Raw genomic sequence first — 27,563 nt, 5'->3', positions numbered from 1 at the left:
ATTATCCATAGACAGCCCATGCATTGAGTGATCCTGATGAATGCCAATTGTGGTTATAAACTGTTTGCTACGGCTTGAAGACAGAAGTACCTTCTTTTTTTTTTTTTTCTTTCCTTTTTTTTATTCAGGTTGAACCAGTATAAAGAGCAGGTATAGCAGAGGTGATACCTGTCTACCTCTATTAGTTTTGCCATCAAAAGAAAGATTGTTACAAATCTGTTAGTAGCTGGCCAAAAAGAATCTCATAAGTTTTTGGAAATTACAAAAGTAATGTTTGTGTTACTGTCTGTATTTTGCAGCAAGACCTGTATGCATAGAAGTGCAGTGATTAAAGGGAGGTTTGTCATACAGAGGAAAACAGATCAAACTGAGGTCTCTACAGTAAGGTCAGTTTCTTCAAATTCTGGCCTTTAAAGGCACTGGTTCCTAGAAAACCTTCTCTCTCACACAAGAACTGCATTGGTATAGAAAATCAGAATGTACTAGGTGCTTGTACTGCTCTTAACGTGCTATCTTTTCATTCTAATTTTATAATTTATTTTAACTTGTACCACTTTCTGATCTTTCATGAGCTTTTCAAGCGTATTTTGTCTCCCATCCAAGGACAGTTTTTAGCATCAATCCAACCATACTACTGAAATGCAGAGAATCCAATCTTATTATGTGATCATGGCTATGGTTAGTGGGACTTTGAAGCCAGTCTGCCTCTGGAGGAAGCAGTGAAGTGTGGGATGAGTGGAGGCATGCAGCAGTGTTCTGAGCTGAGCTTTGGATAAAGATCAGATTAAAAAAAACTTCAGGACTCCCAAGTATGAAGTTGTATTGTTTTATGCCCCAGTCATCTTTCCCCCTCCTGCAGTGTAATGCACATTTATTTCCTGAGAAAAGAAGATGACCATGTTTGCTATTTCAGCACATTGTTGTGTTTCTAAAGAATCCTAGGGGGAAAATAAACAGCTGTCGGATGGCTCTGTCTTTTCTCTCTTTATGCCAAAAGTTTTATTTGACCAGAAGCTCTTCTGTTGGCTTACTGCTTTATTTGAGCATATGTACGTCATAAGCTCTCACTGGATGTGTATATACATACATATACATACACATATAGTTTGTGTTTTTCTCATTGTGAACTTTTAAGATCTTTGTTTGCTGCTGGATTACAGTAACCAAGCATATGTCTGTCGGTATAACTTATAATCATGGTTACATTGTATATGATGGGTTTTTCCCATCTCCAGCTGTTTGACATCTTTACAGAGTACGCGGATTTTCAAATATTTTGACACAGAATCCTAAGTTTAGGCAATAACTCCTATTCATAGGGGAAAATCCAAATTCCTTTTTGAAAAGACTAATATTGCCTTTGTCAGTGATAAGTGTAAGATTGTGTTGTGCTATAAGATCTGGATTTTTAAAGTGCTCTGTGGTATTTTAGCTTTCTTAATGGTTCTTGGGATTTTGAGCATACAGGCTGAGTCCATATAAATGAGGAAGTTGCTCTTGGCACCACTGGTGATTCTCTAGTTATCTGTAGAGCTTCAGCTTGAAAGCATGTGGAGAAATTGTGTTTTGTGCTCTTTAAGTTCAACAAGAGGAATCCACGCTGAAAACAGTTTTTCAGTTGTGTTGAGCTTTAATGCATTTCTCCAATGATAAAGAAGCATGCTTCTATGAGTGTCAAAGCATGCTGAATCAAGTCTTTGCTGTGCTTGGAGTTTGTTTGGGATTTTTTCCCTCCATTTTTTTCTTTTTTTTCGTTTTTGTGGGAAACTATATTCTGTTGGTTTCCCACATTACCAGAGAATCAGGAGACGTAGTAGATAATTACACAGCTTTATCAATGAGCCTGGATACGTCCATGTGCTTCTTCCAGGTATCTGTTCAGCCTATGCTTTAGAACTACCAGACCTTTTTTTTCCATTTTGTGTGGGTTTTTTTCCTTAAACCAAGAGAAATATTCCTAGTATCCTTCCAGTTTCCAAGCTTTTTCTGTGATTTCTAGCAACTCATGTATTAGCTTGCTGTTGATTTATTTTGCATATTGTAATAACTGACTTTGGATATCAATCTTTCCATTAAATGAGCAATCATTCCTGTGTTGAGCAGCTCAGGGTGGGATGTAATCTGCAAACAGGAAAGTAGACTGTTTTATGTAGACATTAGAATATGGATAGAAATGTATTACAAATACCAAACATCATTTGTTTACCATTATAAACCACTAGTTTTAATGATAGAGATAGATTTTAATGTCATAATGTGGTACCATGAACAGATGTCCTTTGATCTTGCAGCTCACTTCTACTCCAGAGGAGTCTGTAGTAGAATCCAAGGACTAAATGTCAGCTTCTGTGTGGCTGTGAGCAAAATCCTCAGTTTTGGGTGCTCTGAAGCTACTATACCAGTGCCCACAACCCCTGGTAGAAATTATGTAGTAATCTCTGAGAGTGTTCATTCAAGATAAATAAGAACCATGTGGGTGTGTGAGGAATGACTGTAGTTCTTTGCATGCTTTGCCAGGATACGAGGAGAAAGGTCACCGCTACTTAAAGCGGTCCTGCCACAGCAATTCCTGGCTTAGCCCCTGCCAGGCAATGCACTGAAGGCAAAGCCTCTGGTTTATTGATCTTCTTTCTGGAAATAAATATTTATGATGCAGTCAGGTCCCTGGTGGTAGCAGCAAAAAAAGACTAGAAGTGGGTTGTTTTGATAAACTTTCACTGGATTTCCTAATGCGCTGCATGTGCTCTGTGTGCAGTGTTGTTGTCTTTCACAACTTGTGTGCTAGAGGGTTTCTAGTTTGCATGTGAAAATGAATTCTGTTAGTCACTGGATATACTTTTCTTGGCTAAACTCGTGCCCTCTCAGGCTTGTTTTCAAAACAGAGCAGCTGTTTTGTGGGTGTAACTATCGGAAATCTGTCTAACACAATTTCATCCTAGTAACTGAACGCATACCTGGCATGGAGCTCTTGGGAGATTTTTTTTTCATGCCTTCCTGTTGAACTTCAGCATAGGGTTTACATTTCCTTTTTGCACAGACTGACTTGTGGAAATAAATGCCAAGCTCAGCCCTGGGTGAGTGCCAAGGTGCCTCTGGCTGGCTGCGTGCGGGGGAGCCGCCAGCCCGTACCCTCTGTGGCACCTCAGCACCCTGCAGTGGGAAGCTGGGGAGCCACCTGCTGTGTTCTTGGTCTCATGGAAGCTGTCTTCATGGTTCTTGGGATTTTGAGCATTCAGGCTGAGTCCATATAGATGGAGAAGTTGCTGTTGGCACCACTGGTGATTCTCTAGTTATCTGCAGAGCTTCAGCTTGTCTTGAAAGCATGTGGAAAAATTGGGTTTTATGCTCTTTAAGTTTGTGCACTTTGAGGATGCTGTTCCTGTTGGAAGACACTCCCAAGATTGGATTTGTCCCTGTGTGGGGTGGATAGTCAGGCTGAACTGCAGAGCTGAAGCCTGTGTGTAAGATCACACAGCTGAGCTCCTTGGGGTGGACACCTCAGTGGAGGGTGGGTGTTTGTGGAGGGCATGGTGAAGCAGGAATGGTGTCTAGCTGCAGCTGGAATTCCTTGGGGGAATTTTGCAGTTTTGGTGCTCACTGGGGAGTACCAGGCTGCAGAGGCAGCTTGGGGTCTGAGTAATTGCAAGCATGCTTCCACTGCTGTGCCTGGGTCTTCACTGCACAGCTGGAGACAGGGATGCTGCAGGAGGCTCACTCAGCCTCTCTGTGCAGGGAGGGCTCTGGTGCAGCCCTGAACCTCTGCACCCCCAGGGCATCCTGGGGCCAAACCTGCACTGTGCTCAGGGACACTGTGAGTGGCAGCAGCTGAAATAGCTGAGCACATCCTGAAATGGAAATGACACTTGGATAAACTTACTGCCTTGGGAATGTTGTGCTTCACATTGACACTCCTGTGAGATCATGAAAGTCACTGTATCCATGTTGCTACACACAACTGGGATAAGCATTCCAAGAAGTTGTTGAAAATGTAGTAAGCAAGGAATAGATTTTTCAAAGTCAACGAAGTTGAAAATGTTGAAAAGAAATTAGCAGAAGTATTTAGTGGTCAGAAGCATTCTCTTCACTCACTTCCACTGGAAGAAACAAACATCTCCCATGCTATGTTTAGTGGAAATCTGCCAGTGAAACTGTTCAAGTTGTCACATCTAAATATAATCACAGCAACCTACAGGAACTAGGTTAATATTTTTATTAGCTGGAGGAGAATGGTTCTGCTTTTCTCATTTGGGTAATAATACCCTCTATAATGTGCCAAGGTAACTATCATTTACTGTAGTTTCCATTGTCGCTCTATTTATACTATATATAGAATAAAAGCATGTTTCTCTGTTCTTTGGTCAGACACAGCTTAAAAAAAAAGAAAGCACCACAAAAACCAAACAGTCCAAAACAAAAGAGGCCCCAGTGAAGACTAAGTAATCTAGAAAGAAACTCTAATTCTAAGGGGACTTCAAATGCTATAATTACAGTTCTGCTGCACTTAAAAAATTATTTAAGTACCACCTGCACTAAAGAGTCAGTGATGCAACAAAGACATAAAATAAAGCCTCTTCAGCTTCTTCACGTCTAATTAAAAGAAAAGACCGTGGGTAAGCATGTTAAAAAGAAAACATTTTCTGTGTAAATAGTACCTTTAAAATAGCTTTCTTTTGTTCTGTGGCTGTTTGCAAACCCCAGTCTGGCAGCCCATTTAGATTGCTTCATTGTCTGGTGGTGCAGACCATTTCATATCAGTATAACCTGTATTATTTGCCTGCTCAGCTTTCTTCATTTTGTACAGTTCAGGTTGAAATCCCTTATGATTTGGCACGTTATTCTCTTTCCTCCTGTTCCACAAAAGTCAAGTAACATACCAGACTCCATAGCGAATCTTGAAATACATGAATAATGTGTATTCCATTAAGAGAGAGTAACAATATCCCATAAAGAACAGTGGATTATTTTTTGCTTGCCAAACTGTACTTGTATGTTAGTTTAAACTTTCTTTGACTTAGTAACTGTGGAAGGAATCTGATGCAGCCCACATTGTGTCATTTACATCATGTTGTCAAGTACAGATTTTTGAGATCTTTGCTGTTGGCATTTCGTAGCAATGTGTAGGTGTGAAATATGCCTTCTTCAAACCAAATTCCATGCAGACTTGAATTTCATTAGAGCAGGGGGTTTTGTTCTGCTCTACAAACTGTGTCTGTATTCTGACAGGTATTTCTGCCTGACTGAGTCAATACTCTTGAAGTATTGGCTGCAGAGCATTGCATGAGTGAGTTGCAAGGTGAATTTCTTCTACAGCGTGGGAACTGGGTCATCATCTTTTGTGTTAACTTTTGCTGGTGTCACATAAAACAAAATGGGAAGTGGTGAGTGGTTTGAATACACTCAGGATGATGTCCTGGCTGTCTGAGGGCTACTGAACCTGTGGTGGTGGACGAGGCTGAAGAATTAATAGGAATGTTTTCCATAGCAGACACTTCTTGCACATGTTACTGGATTAAGGAAGGTAAATCCAGAAGATGTTTTTTTGGCAAGTAATGCAGTAACGGGCACTCTGGAATACTCATCATAGGTGATTGATTTTATTTTATTGTAAGGATTGATCTCATGGGCTCTGGTTAGAGCACAGCTATTGCCTGAACTTGGCCTGAATTGGGGAAGCTGCAATGTACTCTGACATCCAGGCTGGTCTGATGAAATATTTGATTTTAGGTAGGGATGAACCCTTCTCATAGCTTCAAATTATTTAGTTTCATTATGCAGCATATTGCATAGGATTCTAAATGTGTTTCAGTAGTTTAATTGGGAAGCTATTTAGTGGAAATTCATGACCCCATTTGAACTGTGTTAAAAGCTCTGAAATGTGAGGAGGAAATTGGTTGTATGGTCACTTGCCTGTGTGCAATAAGGGGGCAAAATCAGCTGTGCTCTGATGTACCTATGCTCTGGATAAAAAAAAAAAAAAACAACAAACATGCAAACTCCTTGATCTTTTGTCTTTTCCCAAGGATTTAAAAGCATTAAACACTGTTGGGGGATTGGTTTCATTGGCTGGGTTTTTTAACTTATTTTCATGAAGAGTATGCACTGTTGGCTTTCAGGGGAGCTACTGGGGTTGGGTGAAGTTCTCTTACCACCACTCAGTCCTGTGGTAAGAGGTTACAGGATTAGCCCAGACTGAAAAGCAGCAGGTTATTTTTGTTTTGAAGATTTCTTCTTGTCCGTAGTCACACTAGTTTTGTTTTTGTGTCTTGAACTAGTTGTTTACAGAGTAGACAGACTTATTTGCTTTGTCTTCCAGAGGGTAATTTTAAATGCAGCACCTTGCCCATAGCAGTTGTTGTTTGGTAATGTCTCACACCTGTACTGTGGCAGTGTATTTGCCTCCTCTCTTTGACCGAGATGCAGAAAGTCATAGAGCCCCCTGAGCTAGTGCTGCTGTTCATTGCATTTTATGTCACAAACTGTGCCCTGAAAGCATATTAATACATGTTCTTTCCTTTTCTTCCTCAGATAAACTTCTAGTCTTTACTGTAGCAACTAAAGAAACCGATGGCTTTCACCGTTTCATGCGAACTGCAAAGCATTTCAACTACACAGTAAAGGTATTGTGTCTTCTGTAGCACCTGTTTGTGCTGTCCATGCTGTGAAACAGAACCAGTAAATGGTAGCTGGCCTTGCCTTAGCTTCATTGTGTGCTGGGACAGAGGGAAACAGCAGCAGGGCTGGGGGGCAGGAAGGGCTCTTGCTGCTCTCCCTGTTGCTTACCTGCTGCTGCCCCTCTGAACCACCATGGGAGGGAGGTGCTTCCACTGCCTTAGGAGCTGCTTCAGGGGTTTGTAGCTATCATGGTCACCGTCCTCCTCACTCACAGGTTCTGGCACATTTTATCACAGAGCCTTGTTTTTCAGTGTGGCCCATTTTGTTTGTATGAACACTTCAGGGAGCTGTACTGCACTCAAGGGCTTTGGATCTCTCTCCTTAAGCAAGGCTGCAGCACTGCTGCAAGGAAGGAAGAAGGCTCACAACTGAAAATTTCTCTGTGTTTCCCAGAAGCCTGTAATTTCTGAGAGGACAATGTGTTTCTATCATTCTTTCCAGCCTTTTCTGCTCCTTTATGTCACGTACTTAGGTTGACCTCTGCGTGACCTTGGGAAAAAGGGAGGGCACTAACCTTCTAAACTTTCCCCAAAATTGGTTCTGCCAAGAGAAAATCCAGGAATTCAGATACTGTTACAAAATTTTTCTTTTTACTTACCACAGTGCCTGCACTCTAAATAGGAAATTATTTGGGTCTTTGACTTCTGACATGGAATTTAGAGGACTGAGAGAACCTTTCTTAATATGATAAAGCTGTAGTAGAGCACCTGAGCAGCCTGAGCTCTGGATACATCTTTTAGCTTTGTAGATTTGTCCAGAACATCATGCAGTGTAGGTTGTCCAGGCTTTATATGTTCCAAAAACCTTATGTTCAAAACAGGTAAAGAGCTTTTTTCACTTTTTTCTTTTTTTGACATGTAATCTGCTATAGTGCTTGGCTGGGGAGGAGTTTTATGTTTAACTCAGTTTTAGCAGTGAGCTGTGTACTGGAAAACCTATCCTTTCCTTTCTGTGCAGAAAAACTTGCAATTTGAATTAGTTATATCCTGATCCACCCAGGTCTTTTGTGCCTTCTGTTCCTAAAGGGATGTTATTAAATTTTAAAGGTCTCATTCAGAATGTTTTTCTAATAAAGGTTTTGAAACAATCCTTAGCTTTCTTCCTATTTTTTTTTCCTGAAGGAGATGCATTTGAGTAAATGGCAGTAGCAGGCAATTGCTTGATTCTTATTTGGTTAAGAAATGTCTCTCTCATGTTTTTGTAGTGATGTCATTGTGCTGAATGTTGCCTCAGACATGGAAAACCTAGGATGCTGAAAGTGCTGGCTTGCTATGCTTTAATGTGTTGCTTCTGCTTTAGCATCTGTTTTCAATAAGGGCCTGCTTTAAAAAAGCCTCATGGGTTTGGGTACTAGCAAAAAGTGCTTTTTTCCCCTCTTATTGCAGGTTCTGGGAAAAGGTGAAGAATGGAAGGGTGGTGAGCTGCCCAACTCTATTGGCGGAGGGCAGAAAGTTCGGCTGCTGAAAGAGGGCATTGAAAGCTATGCTGATCAAGAGGACTTGGTTGTACTGTTTGTGGAATGGTGAGCAAACCTGGCTTCTTGTCTTTGTGTTTGAGTTTGGATAGACATGCAGCACTAGCTCCTGTGGCATGCTGGAAGTTGCATGATGCTTTTGTTCTTCGCTGTTTTATTTGAGAGAGTTGGCGTCTTTTTTTCTTCATTCATAAAAATAGTGGATTGCTTTTGGAGCAATCGTTACTTTTTAACAGATTTACAGATGTAAGAGTTGTTCATAGTTCTGGTGCCTCGAGGGGGTAAAAGAATGTTGCTGGGAGCTGACAGGCTTGTAGGCAAGCATTTGTCCTCTCCCTGTTCAGCTGCAGTGAGAGCAGGATGTGGCTGCAGGCTGGGAGTGTGGATGGGAGGGGGTGCAAAAGCAGCTCCAGAAATAGTGTCCAGGAGGGACCAGAGACATAATCTTGTTCCATGAAGTAACAGTGATATGGAGGAAGCAGGAAAATGGCTCCCTGAGGAAAGCATTTAACAGGAGAATGTCTGTGGGTTAGAGAGCTGAAACAAGGGTCTTGGTGTCAGATGTAGCCTGGTGCCTGTGCTCTCTGTGTGACGGAAGCATGGAGAGACAGTGCTGCTGCAGGTGCCAGATTATAGCTCACAGCACAGCTATGCTTGAGCATCCTCCCTGCAGGCCAGATAGGCCTCTCCTGTCACAGAAAGCATAGAGCTCAAATGTGTTCAAAACACACTTTCTCTGGTGCTTCCCTCTGCTTTTTCTCTTACTGTTATTTTCTTCCTGTGACAGCAGCATGACCCGAGTAGCTCAGAATCCAGATTGCAGCAGATACCAGGCTCTTCCACACTGATGTGAACCAGAGCAGGGTCACAGCTCTGAAATAATCACTGCAAGGAAGGTGTGGGACCAGGTCTGGAATCAGGGACAGGAAGCTCCAGTGGCAGCCTTGGAGAGGGGCAGCTGAGTGTGAGCTCGGAGAGAATCATGGATGGGTTCACCCATGCTGCTGGTACCACGACATGCTGGGATGTCTGCTCCAGAATTCTCTATCCACTTTTAACCTGCTTTATGTATTTAAAACTTGACAGTTGAAGAAACTTAGGGGCACTTTTTTAAGGCTTATCAGGTTTTGCACAGCAGACGTCATCACAAGGCAAAGTGGCTGGACACTGGCAATTTGTGGAAAGTTAATTTGTTTTGCATAAATTAACTCTTTGGGAAAGTTGGAGTAGCCATTACACTGGTAGTGAATTCAAATATGTTACCTTATTTTCTGTTCCAATTTTACCTCTGGTGATGAGTAAAAGAAATACCTAGAAAGCAAAAAATCTAAGTAATTGTCACTAATTTATAAATAAGCATTATAAGGGATGCCTATTATGCTGAATATTTTTTATGCATGCTTAGGTCTGTAAAGTTACCTAATTTGACGATACACATCCAGTTTTTGAATCTCTTTTTTTATTGACTTGTTCAATTTTGCATTTGCTAAATGGAAAAAAAAAATCTTTCTAAAAGTAAATACATTATGTGTTTGTTCATAGTGTTGTCCTACTAATCATACAAGAAGTGAAACTTTCAAAGGTTAATTTCAAAGATTTTGTTCTGTGGTAAAGCTTGGATAAAACAAGCATTTCCCAAATGTTTTCTACTTACATTGGATTTCTTTGTTTCTGAATTTATTACCCTAATTCATAACAATTTTCTTCCTGTGTGGTAAAATATGCAAATTTATTATCACATTGGTACAGAGGTCTAGCTCAAATTTTTCTCCACCATAATTTACTCTCTGGAGGGCCAGGCTGTCTGCTGGCATAGATGTGAGAGTACAGAGGACTGTGTGTGTCGAAGTGCAAAAGCCATAATCTTTCTTCCCATGAAAAATCACAAGATTTAAGGCCTCCCAAGTTCCTGAAGTCCAAAATCCCAAGTACATATTTGTTTAAAGCTGGTGGAACTGATTCCAGACAGGAGAGAAAAAAACAGTTTGCTGATTCTAGCATTATATTTTAATTCTAACGAGCTTTTGCATTTCCAGAAATCCTGGTTTGCAATTTAAACACTGATCAATGTAGCAGTAAGTTTGGAAAAGACAAATGTCATGAACTTCCTTTCTTCTTCAAGTGTTTTTTATTATATTCATTGTGAAGCATTTGGAATATTAATCTTGGGGGTGGGGAAAGGAAATGTCTGGTTTGCTTACTGTAAATTTCTAGGGAGCTGTTTACTTAACAAACTTGGTTTCTTGGTTTGGTTTTTTTTTTTCCCAGCAGTTTTTTATATGGCTCAGAATTCTGGAAATAGTTTAATCTTCTTCTGTGGACAGCTTGTGCCTATGTGTAGATAGCAAAATGCCTGCAGATGGAACACTATTTAAATTAGGCTTGTTTTTGCTTGAGCCAACTTCTGGTTTGTTTTGGACCATTTCAGATTGAACTGGCTAATGGCCAATGTAGACTGGATAAATTGGTTGGTGCTGTGACTGTTCATCCAGAACTCTCACAGGCATCTCTTTGTATCATGGAAGAAATTTGAAGCGTCTCAGTTTGTTGTTTGTTTTGTTGTATTTTTTAAACTTTCATCAGAAACTAAGGGATAATTGTATTTTCTATGTATGTCAAAATGGTTAAGGTGTGGTCCTGGTGGGGACACAGTCTAAGTGACAGAATAGTTTGGTGTCTGTTTTGTGACATTGCTAGTCACTACTAGGCACTACCTTGAATTGTGAGCTCTTACCCTGCAGCTCCATTAGTAGCAGGTTCTGATTGTTGAAGTTGTGGGTGCAAAACTTGCATGGTCAGTTCTAGAGCACCTGAGTCTCTGCTGCAGTTTCCCTGTGTTGCTGGGAGTGCAGGGTGCATAGCCAGGATGCTTTGCTGCTGCAAAAGAGAGGGAGGGAGGGAGGGGTGGATTCCAGTCCCAAGCATCTGCCATCTGGGAGCTTCAGGAAATGGGATTAGGTTGTGGAAACTTTCTGGTTTTTTTTTTCTTTTTTTTTTCTTCTTGCTTTCTACTTAATTTGAAGGATTTGTGAAGAATAAATAAAAGAGTCTCTGAGCTGTTCCTGCTTGCCAGGGAAGCCTGCTTTTTCCTGGATATGTCCACACTGGTTTTCCCTGTCAAATTTTGAAGTCTTGTTTAAAGTAAGTCATTGTGTTACCCCTAATAACAGTATAAACTGTCAAGGATAGTCTTGGGACCTGTTTTGTGATGGTTTTAGTGGTGCAGACCTGAAGTGAATCCCCCCTTACAGCAGGAGGTGGGGTCTGACTGGGCTGAATGTAATCTGACAGAGCAGGTAAACAAAGCAAATGATGCATTTACAGGTGTTAAGTTTTCAAAAGTGGGAGCCTCCTAAAGCAGCTGGTGAGGGTGCTGTCAGCAAGGTGGAGGTCCTGCCCAGGAAGAGGTGTGGTGACAGTCAGGAGAAGAGGGCCTTGACCATTAATGGGGAGTGCTGGGTTAATAGAGCTGCATGATATCCATTGTACTTTAGCAGCTCAGCTCTGGGGTTAGGATTATAAACTGTGCTCTGTTAAGTAGCATATCCCTTTCACAAGCAGAGCCTGTGGCTGGCCCAGCATGTTGCTCAACTTTGGCTTTCTTTCACAGAATGACAGTCCTTGGAAGCAATGTTCCAGGGTGTTTGGTTCCTTCCTGCAGCTGTAAGTCCCAGCAGCAGCAGCAGCACTACCCTGATCACGGAGGAGAAGCACAGCCTGCCATGAGCTGTTAAGTTAAAGGCTCAGACAGATCTCTTTTTGTCTGCCTTCAATGTGTCTCCTGTTTCTTGTGTGTTCTGCAGCCTTGGTCTGGCATTGAGTCGGGCTGCAGAAATTGAATGGAAAAGGGATCCTGTAAATTTGGGCAGAAACAGGCATTTTTTGTGAAACTGGGGAAGGTCCAAAATGTACTATTTCTTTCACGCGTTCTTCTGCCAAAGTTGCAGAAAAACATAACAGTTTTCAGAAAACCACTTACTTATATAGACTACATAACAGAGTTCCTCTCCAGGGTTTATACTTTGCTTTGTGGTGAAAATATTTTTTTACATTTGTGAGCCAGCTGTTGCTCAGTTCTCTTAGGCCAATTTCATGAAATCCTCTTCGAAGAAATGACATCTTGAATAATTTCAGAACTGTAATAAAGGAGGACCATAGGTCAGTAATGGTTGATCTGTTGGCACTATTGCTGGGTAATCCATTGCAAAGCAAACTATTCTGTGTACTGCAGGTGGGGGTGCTGCTGTCCTAGTTAGTCCAGCTAAAAGGCTTTGCAAGAAAAGCCTTGGTCAAGGTTAGACCTTGGTTTTGGTAGCCCTACTGTTACTTTGCCTGTTATCAGGGCTCGTGATTTTCAATTTTTAAGGTATATGTGTAGGGCAAGAATATTCCTGTGCTCAGATGAGGAAACTGCAAGGCTGAGGTGCTGCCATTAAAATATTTTGCTGTTTCAGCCAAAGATTAATCTGTGATGGGATTCCAATTTCACTGTGACATTCTTCATGCTGTGTAAAGTGAACCTTGAAGTGGGAGGGATTGGCACAGGTCACCCAGAGCAGCTGTGGATGCCCAACCCCTGGCAAATTCTGAGTCCAGGCCAGATTGGATGGGGCTTTGAGCAGGCTGGTCTAGTGTGTGGCATCCCTGCCCATGGTGGGGGGATTGGTTTGTTTGCTTGGTGGTGTTCCCAACCCCCTGTGCCCACCAGGCATTGATTTAGATTTGGCTTGGCCGCAAGAAACCACCAGGCTTGGGATGCTCCATTCTTGCAGGACCTTGGCCAAACCCAGGCAGATTTCATTCTGGTTTGGCACACTGTTGTGTGTCTGACAGCCAAAGATGAGCCTCACCTTTAGGCCTTTATCCTCAATAGGAATTGTGACTCAAAGGCAGGTAAAGTTTTTCATAAACAGGTACTGTGATACTTTGAGCCTTTTAAGTCTTCAGCACATTAAAGAGGTTGAAGGAGAAATCTATGCCTTGTCAGGATGCAGTACACTTTTTATGGGCAACTGGACTTCATTGAGATCTAAGAGCCAGTGCTGTTGTGTTTAGGAGCAAGATCATCTAGATTTTCCCAGTGAAAGTTATCCAAGTCATCCTTCAGTCCCACTTTTCATCTGTTAAAGTTTGGTATTTTAAATTGTTGTTCTTAAAAACATAAGCAAAATACCTGAAATAGGAAAATCAATTTCAGATAAACAAAATGTGAAGAAAAAAGAATGTCCAAAATGTGGAAGACTAAAATGCAGAAGGAGAAATTACTTTGGATAAGTAGTACTGATTGAAGTTTCTCTCCTAAAAGGGTTTAGAATTTTTACATGGTGGTTAAATATGATTTAATTGAGTCATTTTCCAGAATGAAAGGGCTGTTTGATTTTTAAATTTGAATATTTCAGTTTTGAACACAGAAACTTTAAAATGAAACCAACCTAACGGATGTATTTTCTTTCCTTTTAAGCTATGATGTTATCTTTGCTGGGGGCCCTGAAGAGCTGCTAAAGAAATTTCAGGAAACTAATCACAAAGTGGTGTTTGCAGCAGATGGGCTGATTTGGCCAGATAAAAGGCTGGCTGACAAATATCCTGTTGTCCGGAGTGGGAAACGATTCCTGAACTCAGGAGGCAAGTGGGATTCTCAAACCCTTGAACTTGAGCATGACCCATCTCTGTTATCTGCTCTGTGTACTTGTTGCATGTGGAGCTGCCCCTGAGTTACCCAAGTACAAAGCTGATTACTGGACATGCTGTATAGCTCCTCTTCTCTGCTCAGGCCTAGCTTGCATTCAAACTTGCACAGTGTGTGTTTGGCAACAGCTTGTGAAAAGCAGAGAAACAGGGTCAGGGTCTAGCAAGCAGCTGTGCATGGCAGTGTAATGCTGTGCTAGGGTGACCCCGTTGCTGCAGGAACAATGCAGTGCACAAGCCCAGCAGAGCAGGAGTGCTATTTATAGCCTGGTCACAGAATTCCCAAACTCTGGAGATCTCTGCACACAGGGTGCATGTGCTGGCAGCTCTGCCTGGCCTGGCAGCATGGCTTACTTACACAGCTCCTTCTGCAAGGAGTGGGAGCTGCTCCCTGTAATCTCAATGACTGATGAATTCTGAAATCCTCCTTTAAATGCCAGCTTTGCTAATAATTTAGCACTTGATTAACACATGCACTGATACAAACACTGTGCTGTGTGAAGCCACTGAGTGTGTCATTTCTGGGGCACCCTTCTTCAGAGTGCAGGTCTGGGAGTGTCCCTGTTTCTTTCCCTCACCTATCTGTCCCATCTTTTTTTATTTTGGTGTATATTGGTTTTGTGTTGAATTCTCATTGTATTTCTGGCAGTGTTAGATTCAGGCATCTCTGCCAGTAAGAAGTGATTAATGAAAAGGAAACTTTTTCCACAGATGGGCTTCTTGGGAAGGTGAGAGTCTGATATCATGCTTTGGTGTTCTCAGAACTATCCTGGGCAGATCTGATTTATTTTTTTCCTTAAAATACCATTAGTATAAAAATAGCCAATAATTATTTACTTTTTGAAACAGACCTGTTACATACCTCAGGAAGAAGATTGGATTTCGAGCCAAGTTTCATAAATTTCATAGTTTTTCTTTACTGGCAGCACTCAGAATGAAGTCCCTGGTTGTTGGACAGTGTTGGCAGGGTAGTGTTTTTTATGGAAATAACCTGTGTGTGTGATGTTGCAGGATTTATTGGTTATGCTCCATCCATAAATCGTATTGTGCAGCAATGGAATCTGCAGGATAATGATGATGACCAGCTGTTTTACACCAAAATCTATGTTGACCCATTGGCAAGGGTAGGTAGTAACTCGCTTTCTCTTTTCTTTCTGCTTGAAATAACATGCTGCTCCTCATAAAACACCAGGAGATGAAAAGACAAGGAATGCTGTCTGTACTGGAGTGCCATGTTGACAGTTGTTTGTTCTCCTGAGGTTCCTACTGCTGGAATGATGAACAGGCTCCCAGAGGGTCGTGACTTGATATATTATTTCAGGCTGTTTTCAGCCCCAGGCAGGTTGTGCTTCATTGTTAGAAATAGCAGCTCTGAGGTATATGATCAGACACATTTATCTCAATGAGGGTCCCATGTACTTGGCAGTTTGATGGCCAGAGAATGTGGCATTTTGCCAGGGTGTCACTGAACTGCTTGCTGATCCAGTGTTTTATACTTTGGCTTGCTGCCATTTCAGATCCTGCCTTCAGCTTTCTGTGCAAATAAGTTCAATAAAGCTGCATTGTAAATTTTGGGTGAAGACCTCACTGTGTCCTCACTTGACAAAGTTCTCTGCTGAATTGCAGTGTTGAAGCATGATAGGTGTTAGGTGTTCCCTGATGCTGCAAAAAGAGGGATAAGGGAAGCTGACAATATATTGATGCAAAAAGACTTTAGAAGGTGATATAGAAGAATTTTGAAAAGGATTTTGGTAATTTGTATGCTTAAGGCTGATGCAAAGTTTTTGACATATATGCATGTTGTTTCTGGCATAACTTAATGGAAAATCAGGCTTGTTTGGATACAGATTCAGAAACAGAATAGAATATTTCTGTTGGAAGGGACCTGCAGTGATCATCTAGTCTGACTGGCTGACCAATATGGGCCTGACCAAAAGCTAAAGTGTTTGGGCAGTGAGTTACTAAGCTCGTTGCCCAAATGCTTTTTAAGCCCTTGACAGGCTGGAGGTATTGACAACCTGTCTAGGAACTGATCCTGGGTTTGACCACCCTGTTCATAAAGAAATGCTTCTGAGTGTCCAGTCTGAACCTTCCCTGGTGCAGCTTTGAACCATCCCCCCAGCTCAGCACCTCCCTCTCGCCCTCCTCAGCAAGGAGCACGGAGGGGCCCCTCAGCCTGCTCCTCTAAACCAGACAAACCTCAGCTGCTCCTCATGGGAAGCTCCCTCCAGCCTTTAATGACTGAGTTGCTTACATGCAGACTCAGATGCCAAGTATGCAACTGAAGAGACAGGGTGTAGAGATATTAAAGCTGATTCTGCATCCAAGTCAGAAGTAACATAATTGGTTGTCTAAATGGATTGTCTTCTGGACAAAGCTGTGTATCTGTGCACAGCACTGCTGCACCATGACTCAAAACACCCCCATGGTGCTTACTGTCCATCACCACTGATTCTCTGGGTAGTAATAATGTGCCCAGTGCTGTAGAATGTGTAAGAAGATGTTGGAAGACCAAAACAAAGGATGTCATCTGTTTTTAAGTGTGTTTTAAATGTTACATACTTGAATCAGCATTTTATAAATGGTAAAGCATGGTATTTAAAGTAAGCTAGGATTAGTAATACAACACTGGGAACATGCTTTAAAACCACCAGTGTTTTCTGTCCTGACATGATACTTAAATTTGACTTTTATATTTTTGTGACTCTGAAACGCAGCATGTTTTGTTTCTTGGCCAAGACTAGTTAATTTTTTTATTTTAAGACACAAATTTTCTTTGGCTTATACTGCAAAATTGCAGTTCCTGTGGAGAGTTACGACCTTTATCCTTCAAGTTTAAAGATTCTGCATATGCAAAACTGATTGCTGTAGAACTGCACAACTTGGGAATGCAGACAAATACAACAATTTAAAGAACCCATTTTCCCTGATTCCTTGCTGCCACTGTGGTATAATTGCAGTGTTGCTGTAAAAACATTGGCTTTTAGCACGCCTCAACAGCTTTGGTACTTTGATTTCAGGAGCGCATTAACATTACTTTGGACCACAAATGTACAATTTTCCAGACCCTAAATGGAGCTGTTGGTAAGTGTGTGATTGGCACATTGTGTGTTTTATTAACTGTTATTAACACTTCTTTTTCTGCCTAGCCATGAATGTAGTTCTTTAAACGTGTGCTTATTTTAAGGAAGTGTTTGGGTGGGTAAAGCTGATCACCAGATTAGTTACAGGTCTTTTGGGTTGATTATTAATTGAATTCTCTCATTGTAAAACATTTGATTTAAAATGGAAAAAATGGTTTGAAATAAATGAAGTTGGCAGTAAATATAGAGTTAAGGATAATTTTTCTAATTGCCTTTCCAAAGCTTAATTACAGGAGTAAGATTAGTAATTAAAATTGCATTTTAGATGTTCTCAAGCAAATGGCTATACATAATGAAGCTGAATAATGTAGACTTTCCTTTATTTAACTGTCATGAACTTAAATGGAAAAATGCATCTGTGCAAACTTCCTTTCTTACATCTGACTTTAAATTTTGGAACAACTTTTTTCTAGTCAGATCATATCTGAAATAACTGATTTCTCTATAAACAGCAGTGCTGAAGCTGCTGATGAGAAACTATGAAGTTTGATGTCACCTTTTTAATCATAAGGAGCTTGGAATTCAAGATCTAGTTAGAAAAAGTGAACAAAAGCTTCTAAATTAATAATACTGACAATGATAGCAACAGCAAGGTATATTGTGTCATCAAGGACTTAAAAACTGTGAAATTTAAGCTTTTTAATGAACGTACTGTACTGCTTTGTTGATTTGCAGATGAAGTCCTTTTGAAATTTGAAGAAGGAAAAGTAAGAGCAAGGAATTCGGTGTATGACACCCTACCAGTCACCATTCATGGAAACGGTCCAACTAAAGTGAGTGGCAGTTTGGTTTTATTTTCATGTAAAACCAAGACATCCATGAAGGCAAAAAATAAAATAGAGGAGTATGAAACAGTCATACCACACTACCAGTGCACATTTCCATTTAATGTTATTAGGAATTGAGAGGATAAAAGCCCCCTTTGAATTCATGTTATTCTGCTGTCACTGTAACTTGATATTGCTGCTGAAACAACTAATTTTGCTCCCAAATTCATCCTAGCACAGGATATTGGAAGCAAGTAAGCTTTTGTTAATTTTTTTCACTAACACAGAGCTGTTCTTGAAGCCAATGAAGAACATCCATCTGGTTATTAAATCAGAATAATAGGGGGCAGGTTAATCTAGCCAGGAGTGATGGGCTGGGATATAAAACAGTAACACATCTGTTCCTACCCTAGACCCAGGTGTGTGTATGCACATATATAAAAAAATAGATTGCATTTAGGCAGAAGAAGAAGTCTCTGTGCAAGTGTGTCTGTCTAGGTACAGGTACTGGCTCTTGCCATTGCCTTCAGTGTCACTGGTCACTGCTGTCACTGTGCCCATGTCAGCTTTGGGCCCGTGGTGGAGCCCTGTCTGCCCTGTGAAATAGCTGTTGTGACAGGTTCTGTTCTTGTGTAAGGATTCTGTGGTTCTGAGGTCCCTGCTCAGTTTCTCAGAGAAATGGCTGTGTTTTGGTAATGTGGCAGCTGCATCTCTGTTCTGTGTGAAGAATTGTACAGGTGGATCCTTTGCAGTGGTGTCTGTTGGCTGAAGGATTGGGCATGGCTACTTTCTAATTTCTTCTGAATAAATGTTCCTTACTGTAGCTCCTTATTTGCAGAAGAATGCCTTTCAGGAGAGTGGAGTAGAGTTTGAAACTCACTATTATCCCAGGGACTGCGGCTTCTTTCTTTGTGCCCTTGTATTTTGATTTTGGGATCAGTGAATACAGTGATGCCTTTATCTGTTTGCCTTATTTCACTCACTAGGGGTGAAATGTATCACCAATTCCTTCCATTTTTGCCTCAATTCAATCCTCAAATTCTGTCATCACTGGCTTTGCTGACATGTTGCCAATAAAAGGAAAGGTCCTGTATTTTACAGTTGGGCAAACAGCTTAGGATGGAGCTTCTTATACTAATCCAAGAGTTATGCTACATAAAAAAAAAAAAAAAAACCAATAAAAAAACCCTCCACCTCTGCCTGTAGTGATGTTTTAAAAACAAAGAGGAAACTTTTGTTATGCATCACTTTTTCAGTGTGGTTAAATTCTTCTGTTTTAAACCCAGGGTGGAATCAAAGGGACAGTAATATATTAGGCAAAAAGTTTTCTCTAGTTAGTAAATAAACTAGCATAAAAAAATTCCCAGAATTCACTCCCAATAGTTAAAAATATTTTATTCATGAGATACTCCTGCTTTGTACTAAATCTCTCCAGTCTGCAGATTAGTAAATTGCACTGGTTAGATACACTTCTTGAAATGTATACCAAATAATTTTTATATTCTGATGTGTAATGCTTTTATTTTTCACCTCAAGTGCTTGTCATTTTTATGAAATACTCATTTTTGTAGACTTCATGGTACATAGGTAATTTGCTTTTTCAACAAAAAGAATGAGATAAAGTTTTTTCCTGCTATTTTTTATGTTTGTTTCTTGTCAGTTGCCTTTAGCTACGAGTGATTGAATGAGTAAACCTGAATTGTTTGAAATGTACAGATCATCCTTTGCATGCATCTTTCATTAATTTAAATTGTTCATTGATGTATCAGATTCACCTGAATTATTTGGGAAACTATATTCCCAATGCTTGGACACGGGAAACTGGCTGCAGTGTTTGTGATTTGGACCTTCTAGACCTGTCAGCAGTCAAGGTAAGAGCACTCTGCACTGGAGCAGGGCCCTTGTGGTGCAGCAGACAGGTGTTCAGTGATTCCTGAGGCCAAGTGGCTTCTTCATGCCATATGGTTTACTACTTTCAGGAATATTTTTATACATGTATTTTAATATAGGTTTGCACAGTGCTGAAGATGATGCCATACCCAAAAGACCTCCAGATCTTCACCTCTGTTCAGTGAGGGTGAATGGAAAATTTTTGAATTGTGCAAGGTTCTAGAGAGTAATTAGGATTTTGGAAGAGGTAGAAAGACTCTAGATATTTCAGATTTTTTGACTTGCAAAACAGTCAGTATGCATCATTCGAACAACTTCTGTTGCAAATAGCATTTAATACTTAACTAACATGATTACAATTGATGTTTTCTGAGATTAAGCAGTCCAAAACTGCTTTGCCTTGTAGAAGAAAATGCAAATATTTGTATTGTGCAAGCAAATGTGTTTCTGTAGGTGAAGATCTGGATTTCAGTACAGTTTTCAGCATTGTTGTAGGACAAATACACACAATACACATGGCATGTGTGTATATCCAGTACTTGGCAGCTTTGGCTCTTCCACTCCAGGCATGATGTCTTTCATGTCTCTGTAAATATTTCAGCTTGTACACTAAATTTGAGGCAGAGTAAATACTGACCTTTACCATGTGGGAATTGTAAGACTTGGATGAAAAAGTAATTTCTGATTATGTCTAACAGGATCTTTCCAGCAGATGTTTCGTTTCTGTTCTGTATTGAAGGTTTGAATGAGAACAGGTCTTTGGAAGATTATGATAAGGATAGCATGAAAGAAATAGTGCCTTGTTATCTTTGTCATGAAAGGAAAAGGTGAAAGAATTTCTGGGCAATAAGTAGCTAATGGACTGGAATATAAACTAAAAAAGTTTTTGCTGGAATGACTTCAGATTCTTTCTCTGTTTTTGAATTTTGTTTTCTCTTTTAAGATAAACATTTGAATGGTGTTATAATTAGATAGCATTTGCACTCCCATTATAAATTTCACCTGAGGAAAAGATGTTGTCAAAGATGTTTTTCCAATGATGTTGGTGTTTAAGATGTGGTTTTGGAGCAGTTAAATCTGAAAGCCAGTAAGGGGATGCAATGATTTACTGGATAGCTTCCTATAGTTTATGTGCATCTGCTTGGAATTTGTCTTCTTTACTGTAGTGCATTCTTTGGACTTCGTGCCTCACTCAGTCTGCCAGAAGAAATAACAAGGCTTTTCCTTGGCCTCAGTGGAGGTGTTTACTTCAGGCATTTCTAAGCACCAGCAGGATTTCATTTTCTGAACGTGCTCTCTGTTCAGGCCAGTCTGGTTGCTACTAAACAAGAAATGTTCAGTGAAAAGAGCAGTTCCTGTTCTGTGCCTCTAATAATTTTCTCCATATTGTTTTATTCAACTGCCTGCATTTATACATTCATATCTTCTGAGGATTTTGGGTTTTTTTTTTATGGGATTGCCTACAAAGGAGCTCAGAGGTACATATGCAAGGTCTTTTGCTCAGTCCTTGTCCTTTTGACAGAAACAGGATCTCCTGGGCTGCAAACATGACTGAGGTGTGGAAAAACTGCTCTCTTCTGGTAATGTCAGCAGCCTGTGCCTCCCCCAAATTAACCACCTGTTCAGGTAGAAACAGCGTAATGGAAAATAAGTTGAAGAGGGCACCTGGACTCAATAAGTGCAAATTGTTACTACTTTCTTAAGGGGGATTTGATTTTGGGTTTTTTTTTCTGAAGCCTAAATTAAGTTTATTGCCCAATTTAGACTCCGTAGAAATGCTTTTAAATTCTAAAGCTTCTCACTGGTATGGAGACTTTCCGATGTGGCTGGAAAGGATGATCTCACTCCTCATTTCACTGGCAACTCTTGTGGCAAGAGATCCTGGACTTTGCTCTGTGCAATTGTACTGAGACATTGTCCTGTGTTTCTTCCAAAAATTGTCTTACACTCAACTACTGTTTATTAAAAAGTAAACTTTAAAAGTCAAATACATGACCTCACTGAAAATGAGAAAATCTATCAGAGAAAATGCAACCTCTGGGTGCAGACTGGGTATTCCCAAAGAGGTTTTGCTGAGAGGCAACTTCTGATTTCACATACTCAGAATGCTCATTGTGACCTAGATTCAGATGATGCAGTGACAACTCTTTGTGGGAAACCATCTGAATTGATGACCTCTGTGCTTTGAGGAGATGCAGTTTACAGGAATTTTTCCCCCTAATTTTTTAAACACCACTGTGCTTTGGTCACACTGAGATTTCAGTGTGGAGCCCAGCAGTTCATGTTTCAGTGAAACAAAGCAGTGTCAGTGATTCCTCATTGTCCCCATTGCCTTTGCACATCCAGCCTGAAGCTCTTTCTGTTTCCCCTGGAGAACAAGGCAGAATGACTCTGAGTTAGAAAAGTGACCAAGTGGCTGCAGCAGTTGTAGCTCAGTGTGCCCAGCTTGGCCCGGGCAGCTTTCCTTGTCCCTGGCCATCAGTGGCCCCAGTGCCCGTGCCAGCCCCAGCAGTGCCACCAGAGAGGGGCACAGGTGCTTTGCTGGAGACACAGCAGTGCATTTCTGGTTGTTCTGCAGTTATTGGGGTGTCTGTGTGGCTGTGCCTGCCCAGCAGTCCTCATGAGGTTTGCAGCTGTGAGCAGGGGGGTCAGGGCAAACACTGGGTGTTTCTGGGTTCCCGTGTAGACAGTGACTCTGAAACCTCAGCATGTGTTGATGCTTTACCCAGACACTTCTCAAGTGGGTGTTGGCCTGCTCAGAAAGCTAGCTGGCAGCCTTTTAGGCTCATATAAGGTTTCTCTCTGAGCTTTGTAATGGATTAGATTTTTATAGTAATTGTCTGGTTTAGAGATGGAAATAATCTTTAGTCAGTGTATTTCTTTGTGTAGGAGTTGAGGCCTTTGAAGGTTAATTTTTTTGTCTTGCAAACTGCAGTGATGCTCTTCAGGACTACAGAAAAGTGCAGTCTGTGTTTCTTTTAGTGGTCATGATCTCTATCAAGCACATACAAAGCAGCCAACTACCATCAAAAGATGTGAATTCACTTTAAAATAAGGTCCATGGAAGTTGAGTGTTCTTGGATGTAAGGATAGCAGCTCTCTTAGTTTATTAAAGATCTTTCTAAAATCAGTGAGAAGGGAAAGAATGCAGGGCTCAGTTAAAATGAATGGGGAGAAATAGTGCATATACATTTATAGAAGGGTATTGCAGTCTTTGGCTTAAAGTAGAGATGAGTGAAATATTTTGTGGTATTTATTCTTTAATTATTTTTTAAAAAACTGCTCTGCTCTGTATTTTCTTGTAAATGTAATCTGTGTCTGTACCTTGTTTTAAAAAAAAAAAATTTGCCATTCTGTTCTAGGTGTATGTCCTTAAATGATTCTTTTGCTGTTTTAGTGGGTTTTTTTAAAGTAAGAATTTTAAAACCATATTACATTATTTTCTACTTCCAGTGTGTGCTTCATACCAGTATGAAATCCATTATCTTTGCTTATTTTGTGAAGCCAGTGGAAATAAAGGGGTGCATAGCACTTCTGAGCCCACTGGTTTGGATTGTTTGAAAGCTGTGTGGACTAAGTTTACTACATGACATTAGTTATAGTAAAGAGCAACTCATCTTAGAAAAGAGGCAAGTCTTATTGGTTGTATCAAAATATCATTTTTTTTAGGAATATCCAAGAGTAAAAATTGGTGTTTTCATTGAACAACCCACTCCTTTCCTAACTAAATTTTTAGACAGACTGTTGACTCTGGACTACCCACGGGAGGCACTCAGTATCTTTGTTCATAATAATGTAAGTATGACTTTATCATTGTACAAAGCTTCAATTTTGGAAATTATACAGTGAATCAGAGTGTGGAGTATATGGATTTGATATAAGAACACAGTTAAAATGCCTAGAAAGAGATAATCCTTCAGAATTTAGTATGCAGAGCTGGAAAAATAAAATGAAATTGTGTCAGGACTTACTGAAATCTATTAAAAGAAACTGCTTAGATTATTTAACTAATGAAAAAATGTATTTTGAAGTGTGTGCTTCTGGAAGAAGTACTGACTGATATAAAACAGTGGAGTAAAATGAGAACAGAACAGTTCCAGCTGGAAGGGCCTGCAGTGACCATCTGGGCCAGCTGCTGACCACCTCAGGACTGAGCAACAGGGACACCAAATTATTAACAACTGTCACCTGATAGGTGACACGGGACCTTTTTTTCATCTTGCTGATACCCCAGGGCATTTTTGTTTCTGTTGGCACTCCTGCTGGGTCCCATGGAAAGGCTGATGTGTTCAGATGTGTTTTGCCTGGAACTACAGATAAGTTGTTTTTGAATACTCCCTGCTGATTACCTAATGATCTGGCATTGCTGGGACTTCCCCAGGGACTCCAGTCAGTATTGCTGTTTTGGGCAGCCTGGTCCAATGCAGGCTGTCCCTGCCCAAGGCAGGGGGGTTGGAAGGAGATGATATCTAAAGGCCTTTCCAACCCAAATAATTCTGGGTTTCTAATGAGTGAGGTGTCAAATGTTTGCAATTATTTTGGAAAAAAAAAATGAGGCTGGAAGAGAAATGGGAGTAAAATTTAGTTGTACTTGTTTTCAATGTTCATGCATTGCTGTGGGTATGACAGCAAAAAGGGAATCAGTAATAGAAGTAGAGCTTATCTCTAAGTGCTCATTGTGGTTTGTAAGGGGATTTTGAGGGCATAAATGTGATGGGCACATGGGAATTGTAGGCTGTGTTGGTTTTGTAGCTTCAGCCTAAAGTTTTATGGTGTTTGAAATGGAATATAAAGACTGAACAGCTTTTTATTATAGAGGGGGAAAACCCCTGCCCAATATTTCTGTTATTCTAATGGCAGCCATAATAGGCAAAAGCTACAGTGAGGGCACAGGTTTGGAATGACTGCCTGCAGCTGAGAGCTCTTAAATAAATAGAAAATTAAGGAGGAAGGTGAATAGAAGTTAAAGGAACAATCGGTGGGACTGCATTTTAAAGAAACAATGGCTGTGCCTGTACAGTTTGGTACAGGTTCAGCTCCCTCTCTAAAGTGATTCTGGAGGAGCATACACAACTCCTGCATGCCCCTGAGGTTGTAGATGGGTTTTAAAGACTGTAACATATATATCCTAAACATAATGCATAGCTAGTTTGTGAATCTTGCATTGTTGTACAGCTTTGATTAATACTGCTGATGTGTTGGATTATTTTCCTAAAGTTTTGGACAGATGAAGTTCATTTTAATGACAGATATACTGGAATATCTTCAAACACTGTTTGGCATCTGTTTCTTTAGGACAGAATACAGTGTGTTCTTGGACACTGTGTTTATGATTCATAGTTATTGGTGCCTTGCATTTGCAATAAAAAAATGTTTACATGATTACAGGAGGTTTACCATGAAAAGCACATCAAGAAATTCTGGGAAAAAGCCAAGAACATTATCAGAAATATTAAAATTGTTGGACCTGAAGAAAACCTGAGTCAAGCAGAAGCCCGGAACATGGGAATGTAGGTTCTAATTTATAAATCTGTAATAGTGATGCAAACACTCACATTTTTTCCTCTTGCCACATGTATTATTTTGTGCCTTTAATGTTTACATCTTCACCTGTGAAAATGGGAGCTTTTGTGGTGGAAAAGATCTAGACATAAGACATGAATTGTCAAGTATATTATGGTTTCTGTCTAATATAAAAAGCTGTTGATCATTGTGAAAAAATCTCTCTGGTTTGGGCTACTTCAATAGTCTGTCATCTTGTCTTGTGATGATGGCCTAGACAATGCATAGTATTTTTTTATTTTCCAGCTACCTTATTGCAGAATTTTTTTCATTTTTGCATTGGATGTGCTTTTAACAATTGCTCTTTTGTTGTCTTAGTGCTTACTCTTTTTTCTAAAGTGACATTATTTTTAAGTAAACATATGGTTAAAGCTTGACCTGGATGTGCAGGTGACTGAATTCTCTTTCCTCCTGTGGTTCAGAGGCAGGAATATCCTTCAGAAGTGCTCAAGCAGAAGTTTCTCACAAAGGCAACTGACTTCATCTTGTGTTTGGTCTTGCTTTTTCCTTTTGTTCTTACTAGAAAATCCAAAACTTTAGCTTTTAAACCTGGCACTTTCTGTGCCCAAAGTTGAGCCTTGGAGTTTGTATCCCCTGTCAGCCCTGCTGGGTCTCTTCAGTGCTGCAGCTGGCTCCTGCAGAGTGGCTTGTGGCTCTCCCAGCACATCAGCCACACGATGGAGTGTCTCAACCCAGATCCCACCAAGATCAGGAGCACCTTGCTGTGGCCCTGCAGCAGCATTCATTCCATGATAACACTTGGACTCACTCTTCTGCCAGATCTTCCCTGAGTGTCAGAGCAGAGAAGTTAATTTCAAAAGGCCATTTCTGTTCAGAAGTTGAGCATAGGCTGTTCATAGCCTCAGCTGAAAGAATGAAGGCCTTGAGTCTCTGTGGTGTTCTTGGAAATTTGTTTGAATGGGGCTTTGTTGTGCTGAAGCCACTGGAAGGCTGATCTCTGGCTGAGGTCCACACCTCTCCCCTTGCCTTTCTAGGAAATGCTGCAGATGTCCAGTGGTCGTCTAAGCACCCATTCACATGTTTATAAATCATTCTTTCTCTGTTTCTAATGCTCTCTAAAGCAGATGTACATGGATGACAAACTTTTTTGGTGCTTGTTATGTGGAACTGAGGTGGAGTTTCTGGAGTTGCCTTTTCCTTTTTGTTGTTATATGGACAACATAAGGCAGAATCTGCAGTGTCATCAGTGTCTATAGTAATGCTAAATCTCACCCAAAGACCTGCAAACCCATCATCTTTTGGAAGATCCTACTGACTTACAGCAACTCTTGAAGCACTTGAGTGGCATTTCCATGTCTTTTTTTTTTTAACCTTTTTTACAAAGGTTAAAAAAAAAGCCAATTAAGGTATGAGTTCTTACACTTAGTTTGGTTTTTCTTGAAGGAAAAATCATCTTTGTTTTTGCCTTGGTTGCAGATGAGATTTCAGCCAGCTCTTACAGAATTTGTTATGACAGAAAACATGAAAAGCAATTAAATATGTTCAAGTAATAACGGGAAGTTGGAAAATATTCACTTCTGAGCTTTTATTTATAGAAAGTATGTTTTCCATAATATTTTTTCTCCTGGTACTTACAGCCTTCAGGATTTCTCTTTTGGGGTAGTTGGTTCTTTTTTGTTCCTCCCTCGAAAATATTAGTAACAGAACAGGGTAGGAATTTTCCAAAACTTTATTAAAAATGTCATTTATCTCAGCTTTTCAGTGGGAATGTGCACATTGTGGCTGTCTGGAGAGATGCAAAATGTAACCCTAAATGGCAGGAGATGTCACCCAGGCTTTTGGTTGCAGACTTGTATCTGGAACACCTTTTCTTTCAGAGGTCTGTCAAATGATTTAAGTGTCCTCCCTGTGGGCTTTCAGTCCGTATTTGGAATTGTATTTCCACACTGAGAGGTCTGAAAATGATAACTTGATTAATTGCAAGTTCAAACTATGTCTAAAAAAAAGAAAGATGGCTCAATGGTAGAGAAATTGGGTGTACAGTATGTCTCTGTCACAACCAGACAAGCAGACCCTTGGACTATCTCAGTGGAAAGTGTGATGAAGGGAAGAGCTGTGACATTCTCCCATTTTCAGATGAGGTCACTGTTCCAGATGGACTTGTGGTTTGTAAACTCAGTCAGACATCACTCTGATTGCAAAACACTTTAAACTGATCCGCTGAGCTTCACTTCACACTGCCAACCAAAAATCCTGGCTTTCTTCTGAATTGTTGTTAATTGCTGCACTGAAATTGCTCTAAGTGGTGTACAAGGACACACCTTTCTTTTCACCATTTGGTCTCACTTCAGAGCAGGTGGGGTGGAAAGCAAGTAGATTGAAGAGTTTAGCCTTTGAATGTAGATA

The 27,563-nt window shown here is 40.4% G+C and overlaps 1 protein-coding gene across 4 annotated transcripts in view; it reads left to right on the top strand.

The window, feature by feature from the left end:
- PLOD2 (procollagen-lysine,2-oxoglutarate 5-dioxygenase 2) overlaps window positions 1-27,563 on the top strand; it is a 47,313-nt gene that overhangs the window by 7,366 nt on the left and 12,384 nt on the right. For 3 of the 4 annotated variants that reach the window (XM_059855403.1, XM_059855402.1, XM_059855401.1), the window contains exons 2-10: window positions 6,526-6,617; window positions 8,058-8,194; window positions 13,608-13,771; window positions 14,846-14,958; window positions 16,855-16,918; window positions 17,653-17,750; window positions 19,514-19,615; window positions 23,304-23,429; window positions 25,023-25,144. In XM_059855403.1, the coding sequence (XP_059711386.1) occupies window positions 6,526-6,617; window positions 8,058-8,194; window positions 13,608-13,771; window positions 14,846-14,958; window positions 16,855-16,918; window positions 17,653-17,750; window positions 19,514-19,615; window positions 23,304-23,429; window positions 25,023-25,144 (1,018 nt within the window). Of the gene's footprint in view, window positions 1-6,525; window positions 6,618-8,057; window positions 8,195-13,607; window positions 13,772-14,845; window positions 14,959-16,854; window positions 16,919-17,652; window positions 17,751-19,513; window positions 19,616-23,303; window positions 23,430-25,022; window positions 25,145-27,563 lie in introns of those variants that run through there. The other variant, XM_059855404.1, reaches the window with a different exon arrangement.

Source organism: Haemorhous mexicanus, chromosome 10, assembly GCF_027477595.1.
Source record: "Haemorhous mexicanus isolate bHaeMex1 chromosome 10, bHaeMex1.pri, whole genome shotgun sequence".
Classification (NCBI taxonomy): Eukaryota; Metazoa; Chordata; class Aves; order Passeriformes; family Fringillidae; genus Haemorhous; species Haemorhous mexicanus.
The sequence above is the reverse complement of the archived record's forward strand: the minus strand, read 5'-3'. Positions and strand labels throughout refer to the sequence as shown.